Source organism: Saccoglossus kowalevskii, chromosome 6 (assembly GCF_978046115.1).
Source record: "Saccoglossus kowalevskii chromosome 6, keSacKowa6.1, whole genome shotgun sequence".
NCBI lineage: Eukaryota > Metazoa > Hemichordata > Enteropneusta > Harrimaniidae > Saccoglossus > Saccoglossus kowalevskii.
In genome coordinates, this window is record NC_140646.1 from 30151283 (window position 1) to 30177971 (window position 26689).

The following is a 26689-nucleotide window of genomic DNA, read 5'->3' on the forward strand; positions in this document are numbered from 1 at the left end:
AAATCTTTAGAAATTTCATTATGTTGTACTTTTATCCATTATAATGTTGAATGCGCTTAAATGATTGGGGAATAACATACAGTTTTACTACAACAGGGTGGTTATAAATACAGTACCTCGGCATGGCCATTTTTCAGTTCTAGAATTTCCATAAATTTGCTGTTAGCAAGCAATACGTTTAACTATGAAGATACCGGCGTTTTGTGAGTGTAACAGAGTGAATAAAATTATATATCGTGACTGACAGAAATAATTTTTTTCTCTTTAAATAATTATTATGCCTTAATCCGTTTCCCCCCAAAATAGTGGGTTCTTGCTACTATTTTGTAACACCCAAGGGTACATAATTCATTGTTGACTAATGAACACTTGCATATTGATTTCAGTAATATTTCTCAGCTCAAAATTTATCATGGAGCTAGTTTGTTATTCATGATTGTCAGGGGTTTGCACAGTAACTCGATACCAGACCCCGAGAGTCACTGTTATCTTTTCAGACTTCATTCAAGTCTAATAGTTTGTTTTCCATGACGTTGTGCACATCTTAGACGCAAATGAAGATCGAAATCTCGTTGACATTGAGAAAATCACGAGACTTCAGTTGTTTTCCTTCCTTAAATAATGTTCATTCCCCCTTCCCATCATCACGCTCACTGTCCCTAATAACTTGGATACATAGATCAATGGGAACAGTAAACACGATGACGCCAGAGAATAGAAAACTATTCGAGGCAATACTAGATTGACTCTCTCGCTCTCAACGAGAACTCGGCGGCCATTTTCAAATTAAAAGGAGGGTTCGCAAATCTAAGAATTCATATGAATTTTGGTAGCCTCAACAGCTAATTCCCGACTAAATATTGAGAAGAGTTGTTGAGACATATACTTCCTAAACCACATTCTTTTTTGTCATTCTCGGCCACGAGACAGATCGATATTTTGATTCTGGATAAGTATCCCACACATTTGTACATCTTTCAAAAATCACAATAAATCACGGTAACAGCTCAAGGTTTAATTATGATTCTGTTTTGTATTTTATCGATTCCTGTGGAAAAATAACTCTGTCAACGAAGCATATAAATTGTTTGTTTGTTTGTTTGTTTGTTTGTGTGTTGGCTTATTAAAGTATATGCTACAGAAGAATATGCATTGCTCGAAATCGCTAGGTATTTTGAGTAGTAAATTATGGCAACGATTATGGAATAATATATATATATTACCGTGAAAACACTATTGCAATTCAACAGACACCAGGTATTACAACCCTGAAGCACTTTTTTTTTTCTGTTCCCCTCCTCAAAGTGTACTTTCCCACCCTTGAAACATAATAGAACAGACCCGGAAGTAAACGTCATTGACACATTAAACAATTATTTGTTTTTCAATCAAGTCTAGTTATTTATGTTAAACGACTTTCACCCCGATTTCATTAATCACAGTGCTTAGCTGAAGGAGGCGAGAAGTGAAGTACAGACTGGTCGAACGTAGCGATCTCAATATACCCACAGTCTATTCCGCAGGTAAAGTTAATATTATATATCATATAATTTATACTTCCGTTGAAATTACGATAATAATAACAGTTGCTCAATATAACATTGAAGTACTTTCAATAGCTTAAGGTAGTGTATCTGTCAATAAGCAACACAGCGTCTATTTTACACCGGAGTCCAAAGGCCACAATGAAAACACATTCATAGACTCACTAAAATGCCATTTTGCTAATTCTTGAATTCAAGTACTTTGTGATACATTTTGTTGTCACTGAGATAAAGATATTTTCTGGTCCTAAAATGACGTATTGATTTCGTTTTTAATTATCCAACATTGTTATTTATGACATGTAATGTAACTTTACGACATCATTTTATAGTCTGGGTATTCTACACCATTAACACAATATTGGGAAATCTAATTCCAGTGCAATAAATATAAATAGCACAGATTTTCCTGAAACAGCAAGGGAGGTTTATGTTATAATTGGTGTGATTAGTCTTTCAGAATTATAGATTCTATTTCAATGAATGTGTGTACTAATGAACGTATGTAAATACATGTACTAGTTTTAATTATGGATATACACAACCTGTATGTCAGATACTTCATTAATTAATTGTAATTGGCTAATAATTAACTATGTTATTTCGTTTATAATGATTTTTATGATGTAAAGTATATACTGGCTTCATTGTATCGATAAAACTGAATACTAATTACATTACATTATATTAAATTTGCATTACGTTACGTTACATTGCATCGCATCAAACTAAATTGCATTGCATTACATTACATCACATTGTATTGCATTACGTTACATTCCAACACATCATAACACATTACATTAATTTAATAGTTTTGAACCTTTGTCACACAGTCAAGCTAATAATTAGGTTCATTTGAATAATTTTAACAAATGGAACATACATTGTCTGTTGTGGAATATGTTTTGTTGGGCACATGACTGGAAGCCGGCTACGCAATTTTGTAAGAAGAAACGCGTCTCGCGTTCAAATATCTAACATACTTTCTAAAATGAATCCTTTTAAAAAGATGAAAAAAAACATCTTTTAGGCTAACGATTACAGCCATAACTATACTACATTTTCTCGGGGTTTTCTCCATTTCCCTGATTTGTTATCGCGTCCAAAAAATGGTTTATTTTGTTCACGTGACCATTGCTTATGGTATAATTTCTTGGCACACAACTTAAATAAAAAGGGCAGTTATTATACATTTATTTAACAAAAGGTCATTTTCAACTTTGATATCCAAGTTTTAACCGACTCGAGATCTGAGTGAGCGGGCATTGTTTGCATACATTCAGTTAAAATCAATATCTTTGAACTGCTCCAGTCGGCGCAATATACAACTGTAATTGTCAGAACAGGTTAATTCAAGTCACCGATGAATTTAACAACTTGAAAATTTATATTTCACCCAAAGTTCACGTTTGATATTGTATTTGAACTCCCTCATTGTGAGAACTAGTTTTGTCAATATTTTGAGACTAAAATCATGTATTTCATAAACAGCGTCACCACTAGATTTGACTATGTTACCTCGAAAAAAAAGTACATTTACGCTAAATCATTAATATCTTGGCATTCAAGTTGGGCATTTGTCTGTCAGTGAAATTATGTGAAATAACACAATACAACAAACATAACAACGTGACGATTCCATGTACATGTACCAATCCGCCAAATTAAAGGTCTGCCCTGAAAAATGACTGTATTGTCGAATCCCACACACACATTATTCACCAAATGCATGTAGCTGAATATATTCTATTTCGTTTTCAGTGTTCTTGATTACTCGTAATCCGGAGTGTAAGATTTGCCCGACAGGGCTTAGGTTTGGCAAAAGTTGTGAAAATGGTAAGTCATTGTTTCAGTTAGATCGTTATCAGTTTTACGGAAATATATATATAATTACCCGAGTTTGGCGTAAATTTTGGTTAAAGGGTGAATTCCCAGAAGTAACCTTTGTTGAATGCTATAATCTTCTCGGTAAAATGTTGGTTGGACATTTTACACAATCATATGTGTATTTTCTCTAATTTCAATGTTAATTTTGAAAACAAATGGCGATAATGGAGTTTGATAAGATGTTAATTGCATACACGACTGGTCGTAGAATATGTAACGTACTGAAACTAATTGTGCATATATTTTGTGACAGCAAGGAACATCGTACCGTTATTATTTATTGGCGCTCGTGGCGCTCTATATAAGTTCCCAGGTAAGTAATATTTTTATTCACTGTGAAGAAAGCTCATTCATGATAAAACAAACTCTCAAAATTAATATAGAAAATAATAGTAGGTAATCGTAGTCATTGCAATATTTGATATTATTATACATCTGTCACCGTAACGCCACAAGTTACAGCGTGCCGGACTCCACACAAAGAAGTTCGCTGATTCTGTTCTAAACTTTTTGGATTTCGGCATTCCCATGATGTATCCTTGGAAGGAAAAATCTATAACAACAAGGTTATTACGAGGATACCTCAAAGTATGCACTCAGACAGTACGCCGTCACATCTACTGACGCGCAACTGTACTGTCTTCGTGCATACTTTGAGGTAACCTCGTAATAACCTCATATTACACTTGATGAAATGTACACTCAGTTTATGCAGGCTACAAAGCCAAGTCTGTGAAGGATAAGAGCGGAGGTGTACAAATCTAAAACGTATTGGTTTGGTGTGTCTGAAACAATACGTAAAGTTAAACTTAAAGAAAACTTGTGAAAATACTTTTTGATTACGTTAGAAATACCACTATCGTGGTCCAACTATGTTTTTATATTCATATACATTGATTGGGGTTGATATGGTGTGTGTGAGTGTTACAAACCGTAATGGTATGCAGTTTATTTTACATAATCAATCTTATATACTGAGAAAATTCAGTTTGTGTGTTTGAACATTAATTTATAGTTTGCAATATTTGAAAGTGTTTTTAAAGCGCCCTTCTTCCCTGATTGTTTGTTTCAAAGTGATGTCAAACAAATAATCACCTTCGCACATCCTTACTCGTATTTCCATCACCGTATTGCAAATTGCGCCCTCGTTCGACGGCTCGCGTGATTTATATGCGTCGTCTGAGGGCGCATTCCATCCCGAACTGTACAGTTTGTTTAGCAGTCGTAACATATGTTGATCTCTTCTGGTAGGTGATAGGTTAGTCTATGTGGTAGATGAATACAACTTTTTTTTAATTACAATTTAAATTTCATGAATATGCCATTATTTCTGTCTTTAATTTTGAGTTTATTCTATTGCAGGCCTATTCTGTCGGTAAGTACGAAACCCAATTCATGATGAATTGACGACATTATTTATTAAAGCAATATGGGACGTATTGCCGTTTTAGGGTCACAAGTGTTTGAACAGCATGTTCTGGCCACTCTCCGATCAACATCTCGTCCGTGGTCACGTAGCTCATTTATATGTTTCGCACGATTATTATAATTTGTATCACGGCCATACAGAGCCGCTCAATTTCGCAAGGGATGGCATGCTTGTATTTCAAGCCATGCCTTAGACTAGTTTTTCGGGGGGAAATGTTTTTTGAATGGCGGGCTGGTATGTTTTGTGTCAAATTGGCTTAGTTCTTGGGACTTTCAACATTTCTGGTGATGCTGTGTTTTAACTGCAGTTGTATTGTATTTTAACAATAGAACAAATCCCTTTTCGATTCCTAAAATCGGGTTTACCTTGCGCAAATATCCTGATATCGCCCGGGAGTGCAATTTATTGCAAAATGAATAAATTCTAGCTATTTGCATATATGAGTAGGCTTCTACCTCAAGGAACCGTGATTCGAAAGATGAAATATACTAAAATTGTCAAGCCAGGTTTGCGTAGAGAGTTTCATCTATGGCATTGTGATGTTCATTGCAAGGATACCTTGGTTACTTTTTGTACAGTTTATCATTTAGATGTACAAGTCCCGAACTGTCGGGATTAGACATACTAATCACGAACTGCTTATATCTCAACTTTCAGAAATATGCGTAGAAGGCGATACTTTCGAAATAGTATTTGAAAAACGAGGATGGGACGGGGCCAAGGCATCTTGTGAGTCGAAAGGTGGCCAGTTAGCTGTCCTTGCAACGAAGTCTGTCAATCTCGGCGTGCGATCATACTTAAGAGACAATGACATTGGGTCGCAATTCGGACAAGGCGGGCTGTGGATTGGCTTTGAAGATAAGAAAGACGAAAACCAATACCGATGGATCGACGACACGCCGTGGGAATACACCAACTGGCAAGACAACCAACCGAACAATAATTATAGGAAAGACTCTTGCCACGGCCAAGACTGTGGACAGCTGTGGTAAGTAAAACATCAGCTGCAACGACAACGACAATAAGAACGACACCTGAAACACAAACAACAACAATAACAACAACGATCATGATGATAACAATAACGCCGACAGCGCAGCAATAACAAAGCTCGTTTTTTCGATCAGTGCGTGAACTGGTTTGAACCTCTGCTCAGTTAATGGAAAATTCGGTAATCTCGGTTTGTTTTTTCTTGGAACTCTAGGAAATATCCAAGAAAGAAGCCTGGCTTCAAATGGGACGACGATTATTGTTTTAGACTCAAGCCGTATATCTGCCAGTATAGTAAGTACAATTAAATCATTGGTTACCATGGAAACATATTCATATTAGTTGCTTATATACACCTCAATTCAAAGGCCAAGTTTCTGGTGTCGAACAGCATGGTTTGTGTATTATATATATATATATTTCTCATTTAAATGTTACCTTTTATGACCTATGAAGGTCTCACAACCTGGTACTTTCATTGATATGAAAATCAAAAATAAATATTTCAGCACAATTTTCTGTACTTGACTATTTGTTTCGCGCACGTGTCTAACTACAATTGCGCATGTTTGTGATGCTGTCATATCAACGAAAGTGCCAGGATGTGTGACCTTTAGGGTTCATGAAAATGGCCTCTTGTTGATGTTTATTGTGTTTTTTTCTCCAGAAAACGCATGCGTTTAATTTACCTAAGCGTATGACGTCATACACCTGGCGATAATATCCATCATCGATATGTAGACGAACTCAGTCCTCGACACGTATAAATTTGTATAGTTCAATTGTGGTATCATAACGACATTGCGGTGACGTTGGTGGCGGTATTTTCGTATTTAACAAGTCATGTCCGACTGTTCATTTAAATGTATGAATTTAGCTTTAATTAATAGATGTATGAGTACAAGTGTTAATTAATTTTTTCGAAATTTCCAAAATATAGTCACGTTGATTTTCAAATATTATGCCCCCACCCGTTCGCACCCCAATTCTAAATACTGGTGCAAGTCACCACAAACCAAACTGGAGGTATTAACGTTGACATGATTACCCCTCCAATCATGTCAAAGTTGAAACTCTGCAAGTGCGAAATATTATCACCACCCCCCACCCTCCTCTGGTATTCTGGAGAATGTCATGGTACAGTTATTTCGATTTCAAATACAATGTGATTCGTAGTTTACTGAATAAAGAGCACTCATATACAACTAAAATGATAGTAAACTGTATAATTATCGTACATGTACTTCGGAGATTTGAGCACTGTGAAAATTTACAGTGGCTCATCAGACCCCCCCCCTCCCTCCTTCATAACCTGGTAAACATGGGTGGCTGAACGTTTTAAACGAATCCCATTCTTTGAAGCAAGCAACTTATTTATTATTGGTTGTATGAAGAAGAAGTAGGGAATGCACTTTCGAATTCTCTGAAAGATATTACAGACCGGTACGAAGTGAAACTCATGACAGAAATATCACATAGTTCACATATACGCAAGTTCCTTTTCAATCTGTCTCGATCTGTTGCAATGCGAAAAAACAACGTACACGTGACAATGCCTGATTATGTACGTGAATGTCAATAGTAAATAAATATCTTCCAGGTTCTAATACACGCTTAAATAGGCAATTGCTACGTTCACACGACAGCATTTCATCGGAACATAGCAAATATATAGCGAGCTTACCACCATTTTCACGTCAAGTTTAAATTTTTACAACAATAGTACATGTATTTACAAACTTTTCCACATTACTAACTTCCTGCGGTAACCAAATCTCGTTCATAATACAAATATAAAGTAATTTTTTATGATAAAAATATTAAACTAGTGAAATTAAATCCCAATGATCTATTTACAGTGTTAATTTTGTGAAATTCATAATATATGAACCCATGTCAGACAAATTGCATCCACATATTAAATATCATGACTGAAAACATACCTGTCTCTGCGCACAATGTCAGTAGTCTGAGGTTGTAGCTCTTTTAGCGCAACAGTAATTTCATTGCGTTATGTAACACGATTTAAACCATTTTGTCATTTTGTAAGATAACATAAATGTCGTTTGAATATAATACTACACAATGGAACAGAAATCTCTGTTAAATTTCACGAAATCAATTTTTTCCCAATTTCAAAAACCTTGCGGATTCAATCGGATGTGTTCACTGCACCCGTGAAACAGATGCCCGCATTATGGACATTTAACATTTTCGAGTTTGAAATTAGCTTTTCGTATTTTAGAAATTGAATTCACGTGTCACATTGTCACATCATCCCACTTTATGGGCACGACTAATGCAGTTGATTTAGGTATTCCAGAACACGATATCAAAATGCATGGCGAGGAACTTAAACAACCGTACAATTATATTAATATAAATTGTACCATACACCCTAAATAAAGTAACATTATCTCTTTACTAATCCTAAGCCACGCAAACTTGGCTTAAATTCGATTAAATATTAATATAAATTAATAGTCAGGGTCGTTTTCGGAGATGAACACACACAGAGAAAACACCTAGCTTACAGATTATTGAAGATTGTTCCTCGGTATCTCAAGATTGACGAAAAATGTGAGTAGAAAACACGGGATGATTTTATATGTCAGGCCGCACCATCAGCTAGCGTGCGCGATTCAGATACATAACATAAAGTGAAGGGTTTACACGTCTGAAGTACACACAGCGACTGACTGTAAGTGATTCCGTTTGGGCAGCATATAACCATATAACCCATGTACCATAAGTATCTTGAAGGTGATCTATCACATGATTACACTCCAAATGTATTGCCACAATGTGTTATTATTTGTGCCTTTAATATGATATTACTACTATCATATTTTGATGTATATTGATAAATTGCGCCTTGTCCACTTGACCGCTGATCCATAAGATTCATGCCCGCTGACTAGTTCATGTCACATTCCTACTGAAGCGTACATACAGTTTCCAGCGAAGTGCATATTTGTTTCCATGTGATCTCTCAACCTTATTTTTGATGTAGTTTACAATATTGAATTGCCTCTATATGAATCATGAATGTGTGTAGGCGATATTTCAAATCCATGTCATGGACAGGTGGGCAGGTCATGATATAATGAACTATCAATTTCTATAAAACGAGAAAACTTTCCCAATTAATGACGTTTACCAAAGTAACTATAGAAATATACACTAAGATCTGCTACCTAAACTAACATATCGAATTGCTTTTTTGGGGAATCAGGTCAAAAATCACTAAATTTGGGGTCCAGAATTCTTTTTTAGCTGTTTATGAATTCATGGAAATGGTACCAAATTCTACAGTGTCCAGTACTTTTCTCAATGTGTCTACCTTCAGTTATGTAAAGTGTTTCTATATCAAGAAATACATACTACATTATTCAATTTTCATTGCCCAAACTCAGCAAGTTCAAACGCATGTTTACACCTGACTGTTGTCAAGTCACGATTTACGAGTTTTGAATGAACTTTAAAAAGTTACACCGAGATATACCACATAACTTACTGTGTCCTTTCTGATAACGAAGTCAATAAAAACCATTAAATAGCAGTTAAACAAACTCTGGTTTATTAAATTGCGGATACTTGATTCCTTCAGATGATCAACGTTGCTGTACAACACTATCATGTTAACATTGTAATTTGATTTGTCGGTGGCTTATCGCTAAGACTTGTCACATACCTCTAGGCAATCAGCGAATGACAACACCTGTTACCCAGTAACGCAAATTCGTCGACTAGTGTCTCAGACTCTGTGTCAGGAAAGACCCAAGTTCAGGCAGGAGGAGAAAACACAAGCTAAGTGCACTAGGCGCTCAGCTGTACCAGTAATAGTAGCTGTGATACGTACTTCTCGCTTCGCTATGGAAGTAACCAGGCAGCCTGTTATTTCAAGACAGCCAAGTTGCATGCGTAAGTATAAAATTTTCTGTTTTCGCGTCTTCAAAAACAGGCTTCGTAGTTACCAGATTTTGTATTACTAACACAATAATTAGAATGCAGACAAATGCATATGCCAATTTATGCGTATGCCAAGTTAGATTTGTAATACCATGGATGTACTAAGTTAGTACATCCATGGTAATACGTACATATATACGTATATATAATAAAAATTCTGGCGGTAAACTAGTATCTGCTGACGTCTACCTAAGGAAAAATATCGATTATTATACTTATGCCATTAACAAATAAATTATCAAATGTAAGTTAAACTACCTAAAATATGGACTCATACACCGATCAAGTGATTGGTAGTGTGAGTAGCCAAACAGCGATAGCGACACAGCTGGTGATTTTCTGCAGTAGTAAGAGACAAGCCATTCTGTTATTGGCAATAATTGCTCGCTGCAAACTTTAAAGCAACTGTCCGAAAGTTTCAGTGTTGTTGTTGAGAAGGTAGAGTTAAGGCAGTGAAGTCGTGGAACAGGTGTGGTCCTGCATGGCTTCTGAGTGGTCAATGTCAACATATGATGGAAATTTGACAATGATTTGTTGATGGAAGAATTATGTTGACACAGCTTTCTACTTTACATTAAATTAAAGTAGTCAGTAGTAAACAGGTAACATCATGGGACATCGGGATTTGGTTCGGGCTATGCCCTCATAATACTTCTCTGCTCTGGTGTGTTATCCATACTTACAAGCATGGTAAAGTATCATGTAATATAAAGCCACGATGTTCTGGTGTGCGATGTTCGAATTTAATTTTGCGATGCCGCATTTTGTAATAAATACGCTTAATTTGAACGCCACAATGGTTTGCCACATTTTTGCTTGTTTTTATGTATTTTTCTAAAAAACAATTCTAATTTTGGACGAAATAGACATAATTTCACGTTGCTTACACATTTTTGGAAAAAAGGAAAAATAATATGTGGGTGTAACTTTGTGAATGGTGACAAAAGTTGACATTGACACTCGGAGGGTTAATGTCTATCTTAACATATGCTAGAGCATTGCCTTAATTGATAAATAAATGTACATTGCAATTACATTAATATTTACAAAGAAATTGTATCTACTCTATTTGCATATATTACGAAGTTATTAAACCTTCAAATTACAATGAAACCAATTAAGCTTGGTATTATGGAATGCCTATCATGTATTCAATCGATAAATAATATTTTTACAAGTAGACTACACATTGTAAATTCTACTATTTGTGTCATCTTACGTTGCTTCAGAAGAACATGACACCTGAACCAATCCCGATTGGCATGGTTATAATCTCGCGTGAAACGTTAGTTCATCGGCAAGATTTCATTGGTATTTTTTTGTGATAGACAAAAACAACTTGTAGTAATATTGTTACAACAATAGTATATTTCGCTTTTAAATAACACGAATTTCCCATGCTTGGTTATTTTTCAAAGTCGCACGTATACGCATGTGCAATCATAAAACGTATACCGCAACTTTGTTTCAACCTCAGCTTTAATATCTAAAACGCGTTGTGCGAAATTTATTGTCCCCTTTAAGTCGAATACATAGCAACAATATCTACCAAGTATCGATGAATTGACACTAACAAACTTGGCAATGTATATTATTCCCAATGAATAACAAAAGATAACAATGTTGATAAAGATCGGAATGCAGTACGTGTTTTTAACGGTAACACCCCTCATATAGGTTGAAGTACACGTGTTTAGTTTGATAAACAGGTATTAAAAAGTCAAAGTTGAACTGGACGTCTAGTTTTGAGATGTAATATCGTCACAAGGCCTCTTTAATGCGCACAATGATGAGTCTCGGACTTACATGCGTACATTTACTTATGTATGCTTCTAGAAGGTATTTTTAAGTAAAACGTCTAACATCAACAAACCGTCCACTGAAGGGTTTCAAAGAAAGTATTTAAAAGCGAATCGTATAATATTACTCAAACTACCCACTGAAAGATTTCAGAGAAAGTATTTAATAGCTAAATAATAACATTACCACACCACCCACTGAAGGATTTTTTATTAGAGAAATTGTTTAAAAGCGAAATCGACCAAATCGACGCGACGTATACAACGCGTGTAAAATACTTTGTTTGTTTACATGAAATTCTATCACGCGCCGCGTGACGACCACTGCCCCTTAAAAATACACAAAACATCTCCTCAAAAATAATTTACTTGATGCTTATAGACTAGCCCGCGGCTGATTAAAACATATTGCAAAAAATTAACTTAAATCATGAAAAATATAATAAGAATTGGTGCCATACAGAGTGGAGTAATGTGTTGCTATTTTTAGAAATAATGTACAAATAAGAAAGAAAGATTATTAAATATACGTTGCACTCGTAAAACGTCAAAGTGTCTTTTATATTGATATCACGGTAGGCTTGCAATTAATCTCGTAAAAATCAATCTCATCTGATATATGTTTGTACAGATTGTAATTTTATGTCACAGTGACCGAAAGTGACGCAGGGATCTGTTCACCTCCTCCTTTCCCCTCTTTGTCAATATTGCCTACTTTATCTAAACAAGTCTCTTCCATCAACGACTTCCGCTCATCGTGCGCAAAGAACACTGCGTTGTCACGATATAGCGTGGGCATATGCGCATGTATGCCGTGACCTATTTACTAAATATTTAACAAAAAACACGATAACAAAACATCCGTCGATACATCTCCCGCAAAATGCGCAAACGAAATCCAAACGTTGAAAGGGACATAAAACAATATTGTTTTTATTCCGGTTCCACATTTCTTGTTTGAATACAGTAGGAGTTGGACGTTTGTTGGAACAGCGCGTAGTCAGTCACGACTGCATCAGATCGTTTTGATGTTCATTTCACAGTACATTAGAATCTAAGCTAGGCACATTAGTGTTTTCAAGAATTCGTCCGCAAATCAAGCGTATAATAATGAACTACTAACAATACTAAAGAGATGCTAATGTCCTGTCGGTGCGAGGCGACCATCAGGTTATTACCTGGAGGGATTTAGTGAATGACTGATATTAGTAACGTATACGACCGCTGATATACAAAGGTAATACAACGTTTAAATGACTGGCTTTTTTAAAGATTCTCGTGATCTATATTTTAACAATTCGTGGGTTGTTTCTTTGTAGGCAGCAAGACGGCCTGTTGTGAGAGAATGGGAAAGAAAGCCGAAAGACGTTCTTTTTGTGCCGACGCTAAGCTGTCAACTGACACCAAACATGGGAGCAAACCACCGACGCCCGAAGTGGAAGTGATCGGAATCGACGTTGAAAAAGAACATAGGAAGGCAAAGAATAAAATACAGATTAACGTCAATGGGGAGATATACTGGAAGCATACGGGGGCTCTAAATACGAGAGAGAAAAAACGACAACAGGTTGTGGAACGATCGATGGAGAGGGAGCTAAAGCAGACTGGCGTACGACTGGACCGATATACTGATACGCTGAAGCAAGAACTACAGGAGTTTGAAGCGCAGAAGCGATTGATGAAACGGCACCCGGCCGCCGGGTACAGTTACCGTGACGACAATAAACTATATCAGCGAAATATGTTGGATCGGTACGGAACGCGGGGAAGGTACCTGTTTTCCGTACAGCACGAGTTGCGCAAACAGAGGCAGTACATCGACGCCGATCAAAAGAAGAAAGATGCGACAAAGAAAATAGTTCTCAGGGACATCAAGAGGAGGAGTTTCTCAGACGACTCTAAGAGGAAAGAAGAACTTCCTCGGATGACACGACCACCGCATTTACCGAAACTCACTGAAGTACCCAACAAACCCTCGCCGCTACGATTAAACGGCGTTGCTCTCTCAACTCGCAAACACCCCTCTCGGGGCAGTAAAACCTTGCCTCCTTTGTAGTCACGACAACCACCTGTGCGTAGCTAAGACGAAGTGCTACCAAGTAATTACCCTAGCATTTATAACCGGAATAACCGTGTGCCAAAATAAGGAACTTCCGGTATTGTATATGAGAATACGTAACGTGCCGCTGATTCATTTTACACATTTCCAGGACTTCATTTCCGATTACGAAATTCAACCAGTATATATACACGACATCAGATGTTTGAAATCCCGTTTACATTATTTATGTAAAAATAACCGTCCGTCCAACAACTCTACATTCAAACACGTTTTTGGGAGCAGTTAATCATTTCCGATCGAATTTAATCGAAACTTTTGCAAAATAGAACAAATTGATGAAAGTATGGCGTTGCGATGGCAACCTGCATGCTGCCATGAACGCAAATTAATCGCCGTTATGGAATATATAATATCTCACTGCTAAAACGGATATTGCAATCAGTTGTGATATAGTGAGTCGAATCTGTCGTCGACTGACTAGACGATTTCATCTTCAGTTTAATTTCACGTCTCACTTCCTTGGGTATCTTTCAGTGAGGCATAAAAGGGGAATCTCACGAGTGAAACCATATTTGTAATTATTATAATGGTTATAACGGAAAATACAATACGGGTAGATCATAAATATTTCTTTTTTAATTCCCTCCTCCATGGGTCCACGCAATTGCGACTTACTCTAAACTCTAAAGTATAACTAATATACAAAATGGACGGCGACTGACAATTTTTCAGTTTAGTATAATAAATCAGGTATAGATTCCTTTGAATGACGACTTTAGCGCCACATTTGATTAAAGTGTATGCGCACTAGCATAGTTTTAAACGGTACATAGATTGCTGCGCGGTCAAAGTGGTGCCAATAACACGTACCAGATTATCCGAGACGGAGCCGAGTGGTCGAAATGTACACATCATGTCTGACAAATGCGTTACGTTACACAACTTTGCCAAACAATCATACCTATGTTCTTGTTATAATTGACACGCATTCATTGCCTCAAACAATACCGCTAAAAAGTGTTGTTTTTTTCTCTATGCGCGGCCTCAATTTTAGAAATCCGCTATGTAAAACATCATTCACAGCCGGTAGTATTTCAGTAGGCGGTTAAAGTGCGGTTTTAGAAATTTATGTTGCTCAGCTTTCGAGGTGGCATATTTACTATTGAGAGTTCTCTCTGTCATACTGTATAGTATAAATTAAGGTATATAGGCTTACAGACACAAACGATTATATAGTGTACATATTAAGTATATGCAATATTATAGCTAATGTGTATTCCCAATACGTGTACATTACATCGAATGTTTACTATAAATGGATAAATGTCTGTAATTTTATTAAAAATCATTGAAAATATTGTGACGTGTCAACGATAATATTGTTTTCAGAATTTCCATGTAAAATGATGATGATGATTGCAGACGTTGTCATGGAAGCGTCATTACACCAGCCTGTCAGATTAAGATAAATAGGTTAATTACGATCTATTTGAAACAATCTCACATTAGACGTACGTATGCACCATTTAATCAACATTTCATATGAAGTGAATTTCAATTGAAGACGAGTCTCATGTAGGACTGCATCAGGTGATTTTATTTGTCAAATTTGAACATTAAATTCAATCAAAATGTCGACTGTAATGTAGCGATTTGATTCGTTCTATAATTGGTAATCATCATACGATTTTAGGTAGATAGCAATTAAGATAAATACGCTTGGATGCGTGCGTATTTTACCTCGTTTGGAAATGTCACTAATGGTATCTTATATCCTACTGAATTTGGCGGTTTTAAATTACGCTTCAGCTCGTGGAAAAATCCGCAATAATTATTATGACATCATGTAAGTCCGGGTATGTTAAAAACTAAGTTGGGAATAAATGCAATTTTAAAGTCTCTCTGCTGTCTATTGATTTGTATTTATTTCATGTTACGGATACTGTCAAATACATGTAAAACTATGATATATAGGGATGATTCTTTAAAGGGCGGCAGTCGTCGTGCCACGTCCTGTTCGATATGGGACTCATAGCGACGTATACAACGCGTGTAAAAGACATTGTTTATTTACATGAAATTCGAACACGCGCTGCGCGACGACCACCGCGCTTTAAGCATGTCTTATGTCAATTGTTTTTCTTGTATAAACTAGTTTTTACGTCGACAACTAATTTTTTTGCGATAATTTTGTGAACACATTTACCGCAGGCAGTACGCCATACTGCAGTTAAATTAAGTCTTATACCACATAATCATTAGATAAAAAACTGATTATATATATGATGTAGTAACGTGACATGGAAAATCGCAACGCAGACATGAAATGAGACAACAGAGCGTGTCTGTAGTTGTGAAGTAGTCAATGTGACTGGGGAAATCGCAACGCAGACATGACATGAGACAACAGAGCGTGTCTGATGTTGTGAAGTAGTCAATGTGACTGGGGAAATCGCAACGCAGACATGACATGAGACAACAGAGCGTGTCTGATGTTGTGAAGTAGTCAATGTGACTGGGGAAATCGCAACGCAGACATGAAATGAGACTACATAGCGTGTCTGATGTTGTGAAGTAGTCAATGTGACTGGGGAAATCGCAACGCAGACATGAAATGAGACAACATAGCGTGTCTGGTGCTGTAGTAGTAACGTGACTGGGAAGACCGTGACGTAACCATGGGATGAGACACCAGAACGTGTCTGATGCGATCCGCCGAGTAAAGTGTTTTCTATACACAATGCAAGCAGTGCCCATCCATAGCCCGTCTTTTGATTAGCTGCACGAATATATACCAGTATACATTTGGTCACCAGTAGTTGAAACTAGCATTTTCTTTTTCTTTTCACAAGAATGTATCGTCACTATTGATTGATAAATAAATGTAATTAATTAATTAATTAATCGATCGATCGATTTATTAATCGATATGTGATTGAAAAACATGAAAGCTCCGACTCAAAGACGAAATAGAGCATTTCTGTGTGCATTGAAGTATAATTGCAAGTTTAATGCACAAACGCAAACATGTGTTTAAAGTTCATTGTCAGCGACGTTCCTTTCATTCATATATCAGATTATTGTCCACTCTTTACACTTGAACGAATTAAGCATCCGTTTCCATGACAACAAGGTGGGATGTATTTTCCGATGAGTAGTTTCCGCTTCACAATCACATTAATGTATCTTTTAGTTCCAATACTCCATTTGACCTTAGGCTAGTTTGTATACAGTGTGGATACAACATAATACAAGTAAGTGAATACTTAGCAACGCGATTCACTGCGTGCGTAACCCGTGATTCCATATTACAAGTACAGAACACGAGCATGGCAAGTAACAATCAACTGACGTTTACGAATGGTACTAATTTTTCATTCGAATAAAACTAGCTACCAATGCTCTGATAGTTGAAATTAATATCCTCGTGAAATGGGTCACGCCGAAGTCAACTATTGTCACTTTCACGAAATAAATCTACATCGTACTTTTTCAAAAAATAACTTTGATCGAAACCTGTATCTGCTGGAAAATTACGTCTTTTTTTCTCTAAAATTAACAAAAAAGAATATATTGAAAAATATTTAAAATAGCGCACAATGTTGCGCCAAAATGTTGCCTGCAAAGTGCATAACGATCCAAAAATCCACGATATACGAGCAATATATATAACATCTATTGTAAAAATCACAGCAATAGTTACTAAATACACTTGTATAATATATATTTTAACTATTATCAGATCTTGACGAGCTTGTGGGTAAAGTATTATCGACTCGGCATTCTTTTTGTCAAAGTCAACTTCTAAGTTGAAACTAATACCTTCCACAAAAATAGTTCCATTTATCGTCTGCTCTTTTCCACATAAAATGTTGACGAATATTTCAAATTTGTTGATCAAAAATTAGAAGCAATGTCACATTTTGTCTGCTTGTTCCAAAATTAAGATTGAATTTAGAGAAAATTGAAGAAAATGTGAGAAAATTGTCCCATTTTGAGCGGATTTTTTTTTAACATGATGTGATTATTCTAGAAATTAAAATCGTTGTTTTTGCAATATTCATAGCAATATTCGTTCGATACAATGAGGAAAACTCTCGTGCTCGTGGGCTTTACGTAGGTAAATCCGGTAATTTTGCATTATTTCTTATTTTCTCAAATTGTTCTTACCATTTCTGACACGTTTCATTAACCTCCAGATCACAACAAAGAATTGCATCACACTAAACAAACTTAGATGTATCGGAAACACCGTCTTATGTCAAATTTATCTTTAAAACATACGTAGTAGTTTTTGAATTATACCAACATAGGTTCACCCCAGGCATAACATATATATGTCAAACTCATACACAGTTATGTTTTACATATTTGTAATGAATTTGCTTTTAGCGACGAATTCTTATTAGCATGCACATATTTCACGGTAAACCTAAACAATTATTTTTTTTTAGAACTAAAACTAAAAATGAATATTGCGGCGTTTTAGTCTACGGTAACCTTTCCCTAATAAATAGTATCACATGGATAAACACCAATACTGTCGACAGCTTTGTCTCTAGGCAACCCATTTATCATGAAAGAAGATTAGTATCTCGTTAATTTTAATGTTTATAGAGAAGTAGATTTGTGCACGATACACCGCACCCGAACAATGGCTCAATCTTTGCAGTTTCAAGTCATGACTTCTAGTAATTAAAAAAATTGTAATACGAATAAGTCTTCGTTTAGAATCTAGTTCGTTTTTGTTGACTATACGGTGACATCGGGTGCTAATTATATATACAAAAATAAATAGAGACGTTTTGTTTTGTTTTTCTGGAAAATGCGACAGAGACCTGCTACATGCATTCAGTATCTTGACAGAGTAATTACGAAACACCTTCGGAAATACACCATTATTAAAAATCGCGTCTTCTAGTGATGGAACACCATCGACCCCCCAAAATGTACATTGGCGTTGGTTTTATTCAAATAAAATTCATGTAGTAGCACATGCTAATAAAATGATGTATGGTGATATACACCTGGCACTGTCACAGCATAGGCAGGCATACATATTGCCCATGTACCACAACGCCCGGGGACTTTTCTAATAATTCACAACGAAGGAAAGTGAAAGAAGCAAAGAGATGTACTATGAAGTGCAGCCTTTGACACCTAAAGATCTGTTGTTTGGTAAACATGCTGAAGTCTGGCTGTGGTCGAGAAATGTTGTTTTTTGAAATTTACTCCGCCTTCCCTGCTTTGTTGTCACTATTCATTAATTATTTACTGTTGTAGTGATATTTGATATAGAATGTGCTGAAATTGTTCGTAAAAACTGCCACTAAAGAAACAAAGAAACGATACTGACAAATAATCGACGATATTATTAAAACAGGGCGAAATATGATCCGCCGTTCGTGTGACATTGCGACATTATCAAACACATCAAACGGCGACTACATAGCCGTGACGTCACATACATGTATTTTTCTCTTCTATTTCAATGTTATTGATTTACACTTACTGGGCATATGAATATAAATATGCGCCCATCCGTTGTTCCGTTTTATTGAGAATGACGATAACGTACTTTTACACGGTTTTTTTGCTTTTCATTTTTACATTATTCGCTTTTGTGTGTCTAGTTTTTGTGTGTGTATTCCTTTTGTATCAAAGTACAGCTACGTGCGTTTCCGAATGTATCGCGTGGAGAAGTGGACAGCTTTAGGGACGACGTCAAAAGATCGATGTCGGATAAAAAACTTGGGGGTGGGGGGTTTTGACCTCAAAAAGTGTCCATCCTACAAAAACAATTTTATTTGTTAATGAAGTCAAAAAAATCTTGGAGTATTTGTAGTTCGGTTTTTTTCTATCCAATCATGAACAGAAATAACCGAAAAGGGAAAAAAACAGAAAAATGGTTTGGTCCGAGTGTAAATCTGTGCGTCAAATGAGGTGCATTTGTAAAATCTTTTTACACCCACCCGACAACCAACGTCTATGCAATACTACTGTCCGATTATCAATTTGTATTTAATGGTGAATGTAGTCTGACGCCATTGTCATGAATTTGTTTTCGCGTATCTGTTGACCGACTTAATTAGTTGATTATTAGCGAATTGCTGTGTTATGTCTGTCATCGTTTAGGCCTAATTGAAGTTTTGGACGGAACTTGGCTCAGTGATTTGGAACTAATTACCAGATAACCGTCGCGATTCTGACAGTTGGTATCCATATTTATTAATGTAGTGAACGATTAATCAAAAGATATGACGTATTCAGTACTTAGTGTGATTGGCTTTATGATTGAAGGTTACGCCCTAGAGTCTTTTACTGTTTTGTAATTGGTTAGAGTTTTGAAAATGAATAAAGAGAGTTTGAGTTGGTCTTGGCGAATACTCCACGACAGACGCAGTCGAGTGCAGTCCTGGGCAGTCGAGAGTCCAGTCCAGGGGCGAGCCTTGAGGCAGTCCAGTCCTGGGCGAGTCTTGGGTCAGCCTTGCGACAGTCTTGGGGATTTTTTCCCCAGGGCGCCGTGTCTTATAGAGTGCTCGATTGACCGACTAAGACGAGAGCTGAAACGTATTTCGTTGTGTGTGCCTTATTTGACTGTAAAGTTAAAGTGACTTTCCCGATCCCGTACCTCAAGGGGACGAGATAGAGAGACGAGACGAGATTCCCCCCTGGCAAGTGTGGAGAACCCGAGAGAAAAGAATTTACCCCCTGATACCATGACCAATATTTATCAATTAAGTTTCAGTGGGGGGTAGGGGGGTTTGGAAAAAAACTAAAGGAATTAAGTTTTTTATCCGACATCGATCTTTTGACGTCGTCCCTTAGGACATTCAGGAGCTTAACAAATTCGTGTCTTTGCCGAACTACATATACCGAACAACCGATATTTTGTTATTTAAATTGACGAGTACACATTACGTCACTAATAACGCAGCTATACAGCAACACACATTTCGATATAACCCTGCAGGAAAAACGGGAAGTTTGACTAGTATTACAGGTTTACTTCTGAACTGGTCCCCTACAGATTTGTAACTCCTTAGTTTCTTTCGGCAGGTAAATTATCCGTTGAAGTTGGTTGGATGTAGGGTAACCTTCTTGAATGTTGAACCTGTAGCTGCTCAATAAATTGAATAACATGAATTCTCTACCGTGTTCAACTCTCACCATAACCAATACACAATTTTCTGGCTTGTGTAAACCTCGTTATTTTTTTTTTGGTTCATTATCGTTGATGAAAAACGTAGTTAAAACAAGCAAGATACGTTATAAAAAAATTAATAAACTAAAATAACAATTAAAAAAGCATAAAACACACAGAGACTATACCTTCATCAGACTTCAATCAGATTGAGTATTATAGCGTCAACTCACTGGGATGCTAATATACATACTTTTAATTGAAAAACAGGTTATAAACTTTCCGTTTAAAGGCAAAGACGAATATTATTTCTGTTTATTTCAATCATGGAGCTAAATTTTATCGTCTGCGGCCAAGTATTTTATTTCAAAATCAATTTTCTGTGAGCAATGTTTTCGACATTACGAGAACCACATACATTGTAATAACTTGCTGAAAACCCGTCCGATTTCCATGACTCAAACGCAGACCTGTAGAACTGACGACACTCTTCCGTAATTACCGCTACGCGCATGTTCACCGACCTTTGACGTCAACTGCGCAGAACAAAAATGATCGTCACACCTCAGGAAGGCGGTGACGGCTGAATAATCAGTGTGACGGCAGCCGGCAGAAGTCATCGACATGAAAGGCGCGTAAACACAAAAGAATAATCAGCTTAAAACAAAAGACTCAAGTAGGATTAAAACCAGTCCAATCTCCTTCTTTTTTCATGATTTCAATAACTGGAATTTGGTGTAAATAATTTCGTCTCCACAGAACTATGGACATAGACACGGGAGTCAATGACGTAGAACGACCACGGTATAAAAGTCGTATTGTTCATGTGATATCAATATATATTTAGATATGAAGAACCAAAAAATCGATTAAGAAACAACACTTTATGTTTCATGAAAAAATAAAAATAGATACGATTATGTACTTTCATTGTTTAAACTAGAGCAAACCAAAGATTATAGAGACTATAGTCTTTGAGCAAACATTAACTTATATTTTCAACAAAATTGTTATGATATATACCCTTTAGATAGAATGCATTACTGGAGCCTGAAAGATAGTAACCTGTAGTCGTATAGGGCGCTATTTAATAAGTTGCTCCACATCAATCGGATCAATCTGCGGTCTCCCGATCTGCGGAGGTATAGTGAACTTAAAAACAAGTTGCGCCCTCTAGCGGCTAAACCAAATGTCGTCCAAGTACGAGTATGTTCGGCCGTGTAACCGTTCGCCATTTAGAATAAATCAAATCTCTAACGACAATTTGTTTTTGTATTGACAGACGACCAAATTGAAACAATACTGACGATGTCAATGACGACATTGTGTATCCAAGCAACATAAGTACTTCGTCACTAGAGGGAGCACCTTAATACTGCCAGGACTATGTCAATAATATTCACCTACTCCTACTTGCTGTTGTTTAAAGAAGAGAAAAAAAAGCTACGTAAGTGGAACTCTTCAGACTTTGTTGGATAGCATCCTAAGAACAAGTCTCTAATTACAAAACTAAACTCCAAACTGAAACGCAATGAAAGAGTTCGCTAAAGATGATACTTACTGCATCGACTGTCGCGTGGGTCAGCAGAACCTCTCAACCTTTTAATCAGAGAAACAGCTCAAACCAAATTATAATTAAAAGCAAAAAGTATAACAGATAGAAATACAGAAGGTAACAGAAGCTAAAGCATTATCAACTAAAGACGTCTTCTACGGGGATTTAACAACTACCAACAATGACACACTTCTAATGCAACTTCAATAGTCACAGCTCGTTTTGATGGCTCGAAAGACATTTCTCGATTTCAATGATCCAACAGTTTTGATCATTCCACTAAAACACAAATATACATGACAGATAAAGTCACCAACAAATTACTGGCTACAATTTATTTTCTTCTTTGGACAATACGTGTATAATACTAAAGTCCAGAACTCTTACTTCAAGTCTGATCACAGTGTTCTAATAACGTACCTGACTAATACATGTCAACAAGGCTGAATGAAATAATGAAACACGAAATCATTGTCGCATACGACTTATTTACCACTTCCGTGTCACTGAGAATGTTCTAGAACCGTACTGTGTCTGGGTGGAATATTCTATATTTTTTAGAAAATGGTTGAATAGGTAATAGAACACTGTAGGAGGCAATATAAGGTAATGGAACATTCTAGAAATTGGTAGTAAGTTCAAGACTCATTATGTATGCTGATGTAATGGTCTATTTATAGACAGTGCGGGTATAAATAGGGGAGTTGTTCAGCACTGAGATCAGATCGGAGATCTCGTTGAATTGTATTGGAGTTTAAGTATCTAGTTATTGGAGTAGTGGAGTTTTACCGCGTTATTGTACTTGATGTTTGCAGAGTATAATAATACCAGTACCAGTTGAAACCTCATCTGTTGGCTCCGTATTCGTATTTTATCATCGCCGCCAGGGAAGTCTTTCTGTTACTGTTGCCATTTTGGTATTTGAACCATCACACCTGTACTATACCAATTACGGTAATATTACGTTGCGTGTGACAATCATAAAATAAGAAGCACTGACATACCCATGCATTAAATCCAAAATCAATAATCATATAGGGATTTCAACAAAGTGTAATGAATATATACACACATACATACATAGGGCAATGTGTACAGTAGTACAGAAATTAACGTACTACACAGGGGGAAATGATCATTCACGCAATGGTCGTCACATCACACATGTGTGACTTTTGTATTGATAAATATTGATGGAATTCACGGGTACGAGTTTTGACCTGGGTGCGACGTGAACAAATTACAAATGGTGACTATTTCGATAGCTTCTAATCACCAAAGAAGTCACCTAGTTAAAGCTTTGTAACCTCTCAGTTCGTACCCGTTGGTCTGCGTCGAAATCACCTTCTTTGTTCATATGAGACAAAAGAAGAATGTATAAAACAAATGATTTTAAAACAATCAGAGATCAACTGCCTGGTTGATTTGACCTTATTTTATCAATAGTTCATGATAACGGCCATAAGATAAGACGTTATCTTGAAAAACCTTGAACTATCAGCTCAGAAGATGTTTCTCAAAGTCAACATATACAGCACAAGCTCTAGCCCTACGAACAAGCTGAGAAAGGTATACACCATATGCAGAGGAAAGAGGGATATTACTACAAAGTATTGATAATACTAAAATGAAAGTAATCTCTTTTGCCATACAGTTTGGTGGTATTGATTGACCTACCCTTCAAATTCAAGGATAATGAGTAGATGAACTTGATTCTTTGATTTCAAGTTCAGGTTCATATCGTAGAAAGATAACAATTGAAGGAAGGATTGTTGATGGGAAGTACGTTATCATTATACTGGAAGGTGATATTGAATGATTGCTCCTCACTCTTTATTGATAATTATTATTATTGGTGTGTCACTATGCATTTTGGGTACATTTGAACTCAAGTTCTCGATCAAACAGGACAATCAGTGGGAATGATAAATTATCTGCGTTTCGTAGATTAGCAAATAATTGCTATCTATTCGTATGTTAGTTATTCACAGGTGGGTTTCCACCTGCTCTGGATGGTTAGTGGCTAAGTATCCTGGTGCGCATGAGTATAAAGTAGACAGTCTTATTTTATATGGAGGACTCCCGTGTATTTTGTGTATATTTACATGTAATGAAAACCTGTAATAAATGCGTGTGGCTCCTGGGTACTGCAACCACTGTTTATATCGTCACTAGCCAGCTAGCATATAATAGCTAGCTATATCTGAGACGAGGCCCATCATGTAATAAGATATAAATGTATTAAGTAATTTCAAGTATTGAATGTCATAATATGGTCAAAGATGCTCCATCTCAAAATGCTAAAAAGTTACTCAGAGCTCTCAGATCACGCATCTTTGTGGGTGCCACGTCCATGAGGGTTCGCAATTGAGTAGGTATAACTGACTGTCTCCAATATCTATCTAACTTGCAGGATTGAGTTTATACATAAGCATTTTACTAACAACATCATTGTTGTTCTTCTTGTTGGTGTCAACTTTCTGAGCACTGACAGTATTTTTGGAAATGGAGGGAAAGTGCACACATCAAAACCATGCCAACACAGAGAGATCACATTTTATGTCAAAGCTGGACTGCACAGCATGTAAGTCATAAACCTGGTCAACATGCTGTTGAATGGTGTAGCAAACAGACCAATTGTTTGCTTTGGACACAGTGCCATGGCAATCTACATCAATGAGATCTGCCTTCTATGCTGTCCAACTGCTCTGTGTTCGAGCGAGTGTCAGCTACTTTGTTATTCTTTCATTTGATGTGCTTGCACTCAAGATATTTGTGATGATCAAGCACACAAAGTGTGGATTGAAAAACTGTTAAGTTACTGAGTGACGGTGATTTTTTGTTGAGGTAGGACATAGAAGTTTAGTTGTGATTTATTTTTATTACTAGGCCTGTAGAGCTTCAGTTTATATGCGTCCAAAAGATCCACATCTCAGTGTCACTGTGCCTGCTGATCTAGCATGCGCGCTCCAAGCTTAGATCGGACAGGTCCAATATTATCAATAATGTTCGTAAGGGTGTGAAGAAGAAACCCCTTAGTGATTGGTGAGATTCACAGCCCCTGTTCTGGAAGTGTATAGTGAAGAGTAGATATCTCTTGTGAGGCGTACTCCTTCCCTGAGATGAGTCTAAGTCTATTTGGAAGTGCCGCAGAGCTATGAAACTCATCCACATGATCTGATGTTATGAATGGATGAGACATCATTAGGATGGAAGGTTGTTTTCTATATATCTATAATCATCCAGAATCAGTCAGAAATTGGGTTACATCCAATGTGAGCCTGACAGAGACCAAACAGCAGTATTCAAAATCATAACATTTTTGCTCACAAACACAAGCCTGTGGCTCTGTGCACGTGGGTAGAATGGAAATGTGTAAATTAAGCATATTTCTGAATTTTGGCTGCTTGATGGAATCTGTCTGACAACACATGATTACATAGGATCAGACCATCCTGAAAGTTATTTAAATCCACACAGTGCATTACTGCCTTTAAGTCCCTGACTCTTTTGGTACAAGGTGAGCATAAAAAAGAAGAGTGATTGCATGATAAAAAATGATTGCTTCTTTGACTAGCAAAGATTTGCCCACCAGTTGACTTGCTCTCACTTTCACCAGGTTCCTTGGCAATGAACTGAAGCTACTATTGTTAGGGATGGTGTATAAGAGATGTCTCAGACATCCATGCTCCACAAAGAATTTGAAACTGATTCCCTCCAGTGAGTCGCACATAGATAGATGGAAAGCTACGAACATGTTTGTAGGAGGAGGTGGTGGGAACACATTGGGCCATTCCAGTTTATATCTGCACCCCCCCCCCTATTGATGAGCTTGTGTGTTTACTTCATACAAGGTATAATTTCCATGAGTGTATAAGTCATACAAAGTTTTATTTCCAAATCACCATTCACCATACAGTAATGGAAATCCAAAACTATAGTTCCTACTTTGATGTTGATGTTGATGTGCCACCATACAGAGTAGGATTTCCAAATATAACTCATCATACATGTATGCTAATTTACCAAGTTCAAAATTTTATATTTGATAATGGAAATCCAAACTAGTCCTGATTCACGGTGTTGATGAGCTTATTCGTGCCACCTTATCTAATTTCAGTAATACATGCAACTATTTCATACTGGCCCAATTTTTTTACCATATACAGTCAGAATTTTTTAAGTCATACTGTTGGAAATCCAACCTCATCAATCGGTAAGTGGCGAGATAAACTAGGCCATATTTTATTCAGTAGCCATAACTGCTTGGATTTCCAGAATTTGTTTTCCATACTCGTCTGGAT

At 36.7% G+C, this 26689-nt stretch overlaps 2 protein-coding genes across 2 annotated transcripts; both read left to right on the forward strand.

The window, feature by feature from the left end:
- The first annotated feature begins 1392 nt into the window (after nucleotides 1-1392).
- On the forward strand, nucleotides 1393-7064 carry LOC100377151 (C-type lectin-like). The gene is made up of 7 exons (XM_002742204.4): nucleotides 1393-1523; nucleotides 3309-3383; nucleotides 3688-3747; nucleotides 4797-4809; nucleotides 5521-5851; nucleotides 6068-6147; nucleotides 6521-7064. Exons 2-7 carry the CDS (start codon nucleotides 3381-3383, stop codon nucleotides 6535-6537), a joined length of 504 nt encoding a protein of 167 aa, XP_002742250.1. The 5' UTR covers nucleotides 1393-1523; nucleotides 3309-3380; the 3' UTR covers nucleotides 6538-7064.
- A 5659-nt stretch (nucleotides 7065-12723) lies between these two features.
- LOC102805837 (uncharacterized) lies at nucleotides 12724-15585 on the forward strand. The gene is made up of 2 exons (XM_078006368.2): nucleotides 12724-12861; nucleotides 12944-15585. Exon 2 carries the CDS (start codon nucleotides 12970-12972, stop codon nucleotides 13678-13680), a length of 711 nt encoding a protein of 236 aa, XP_077862494.1. The 5' UTR covers nucleotides 12724-12861; nucleotides 12944-12969; the 3' UTR covers nucleotides 13681-15585.
- Nucleotides 15586-26689: the final 11104 nt, after the last annotated feature.

Excerpts from the sequence above, each read along its gene's own strand:
- LOC100377151 (XM_002742204.4), top strand. Across the intron at positions 5,852-6,067 it reads CAAGACTGTGGACAGCTGTG|GAAATATCCAAGAAAGAAGC; the intron begins GTAAGTAAAACA and ends TTGGAACTCTAG.
- LOC102805837 (XM_078006368.2), top strand. The coding sequence starts at position 12,970 with ATGGGAAAGAAAGCCGAAAGACGTTCTTTTTGTGCCGACGCTAAGCTG.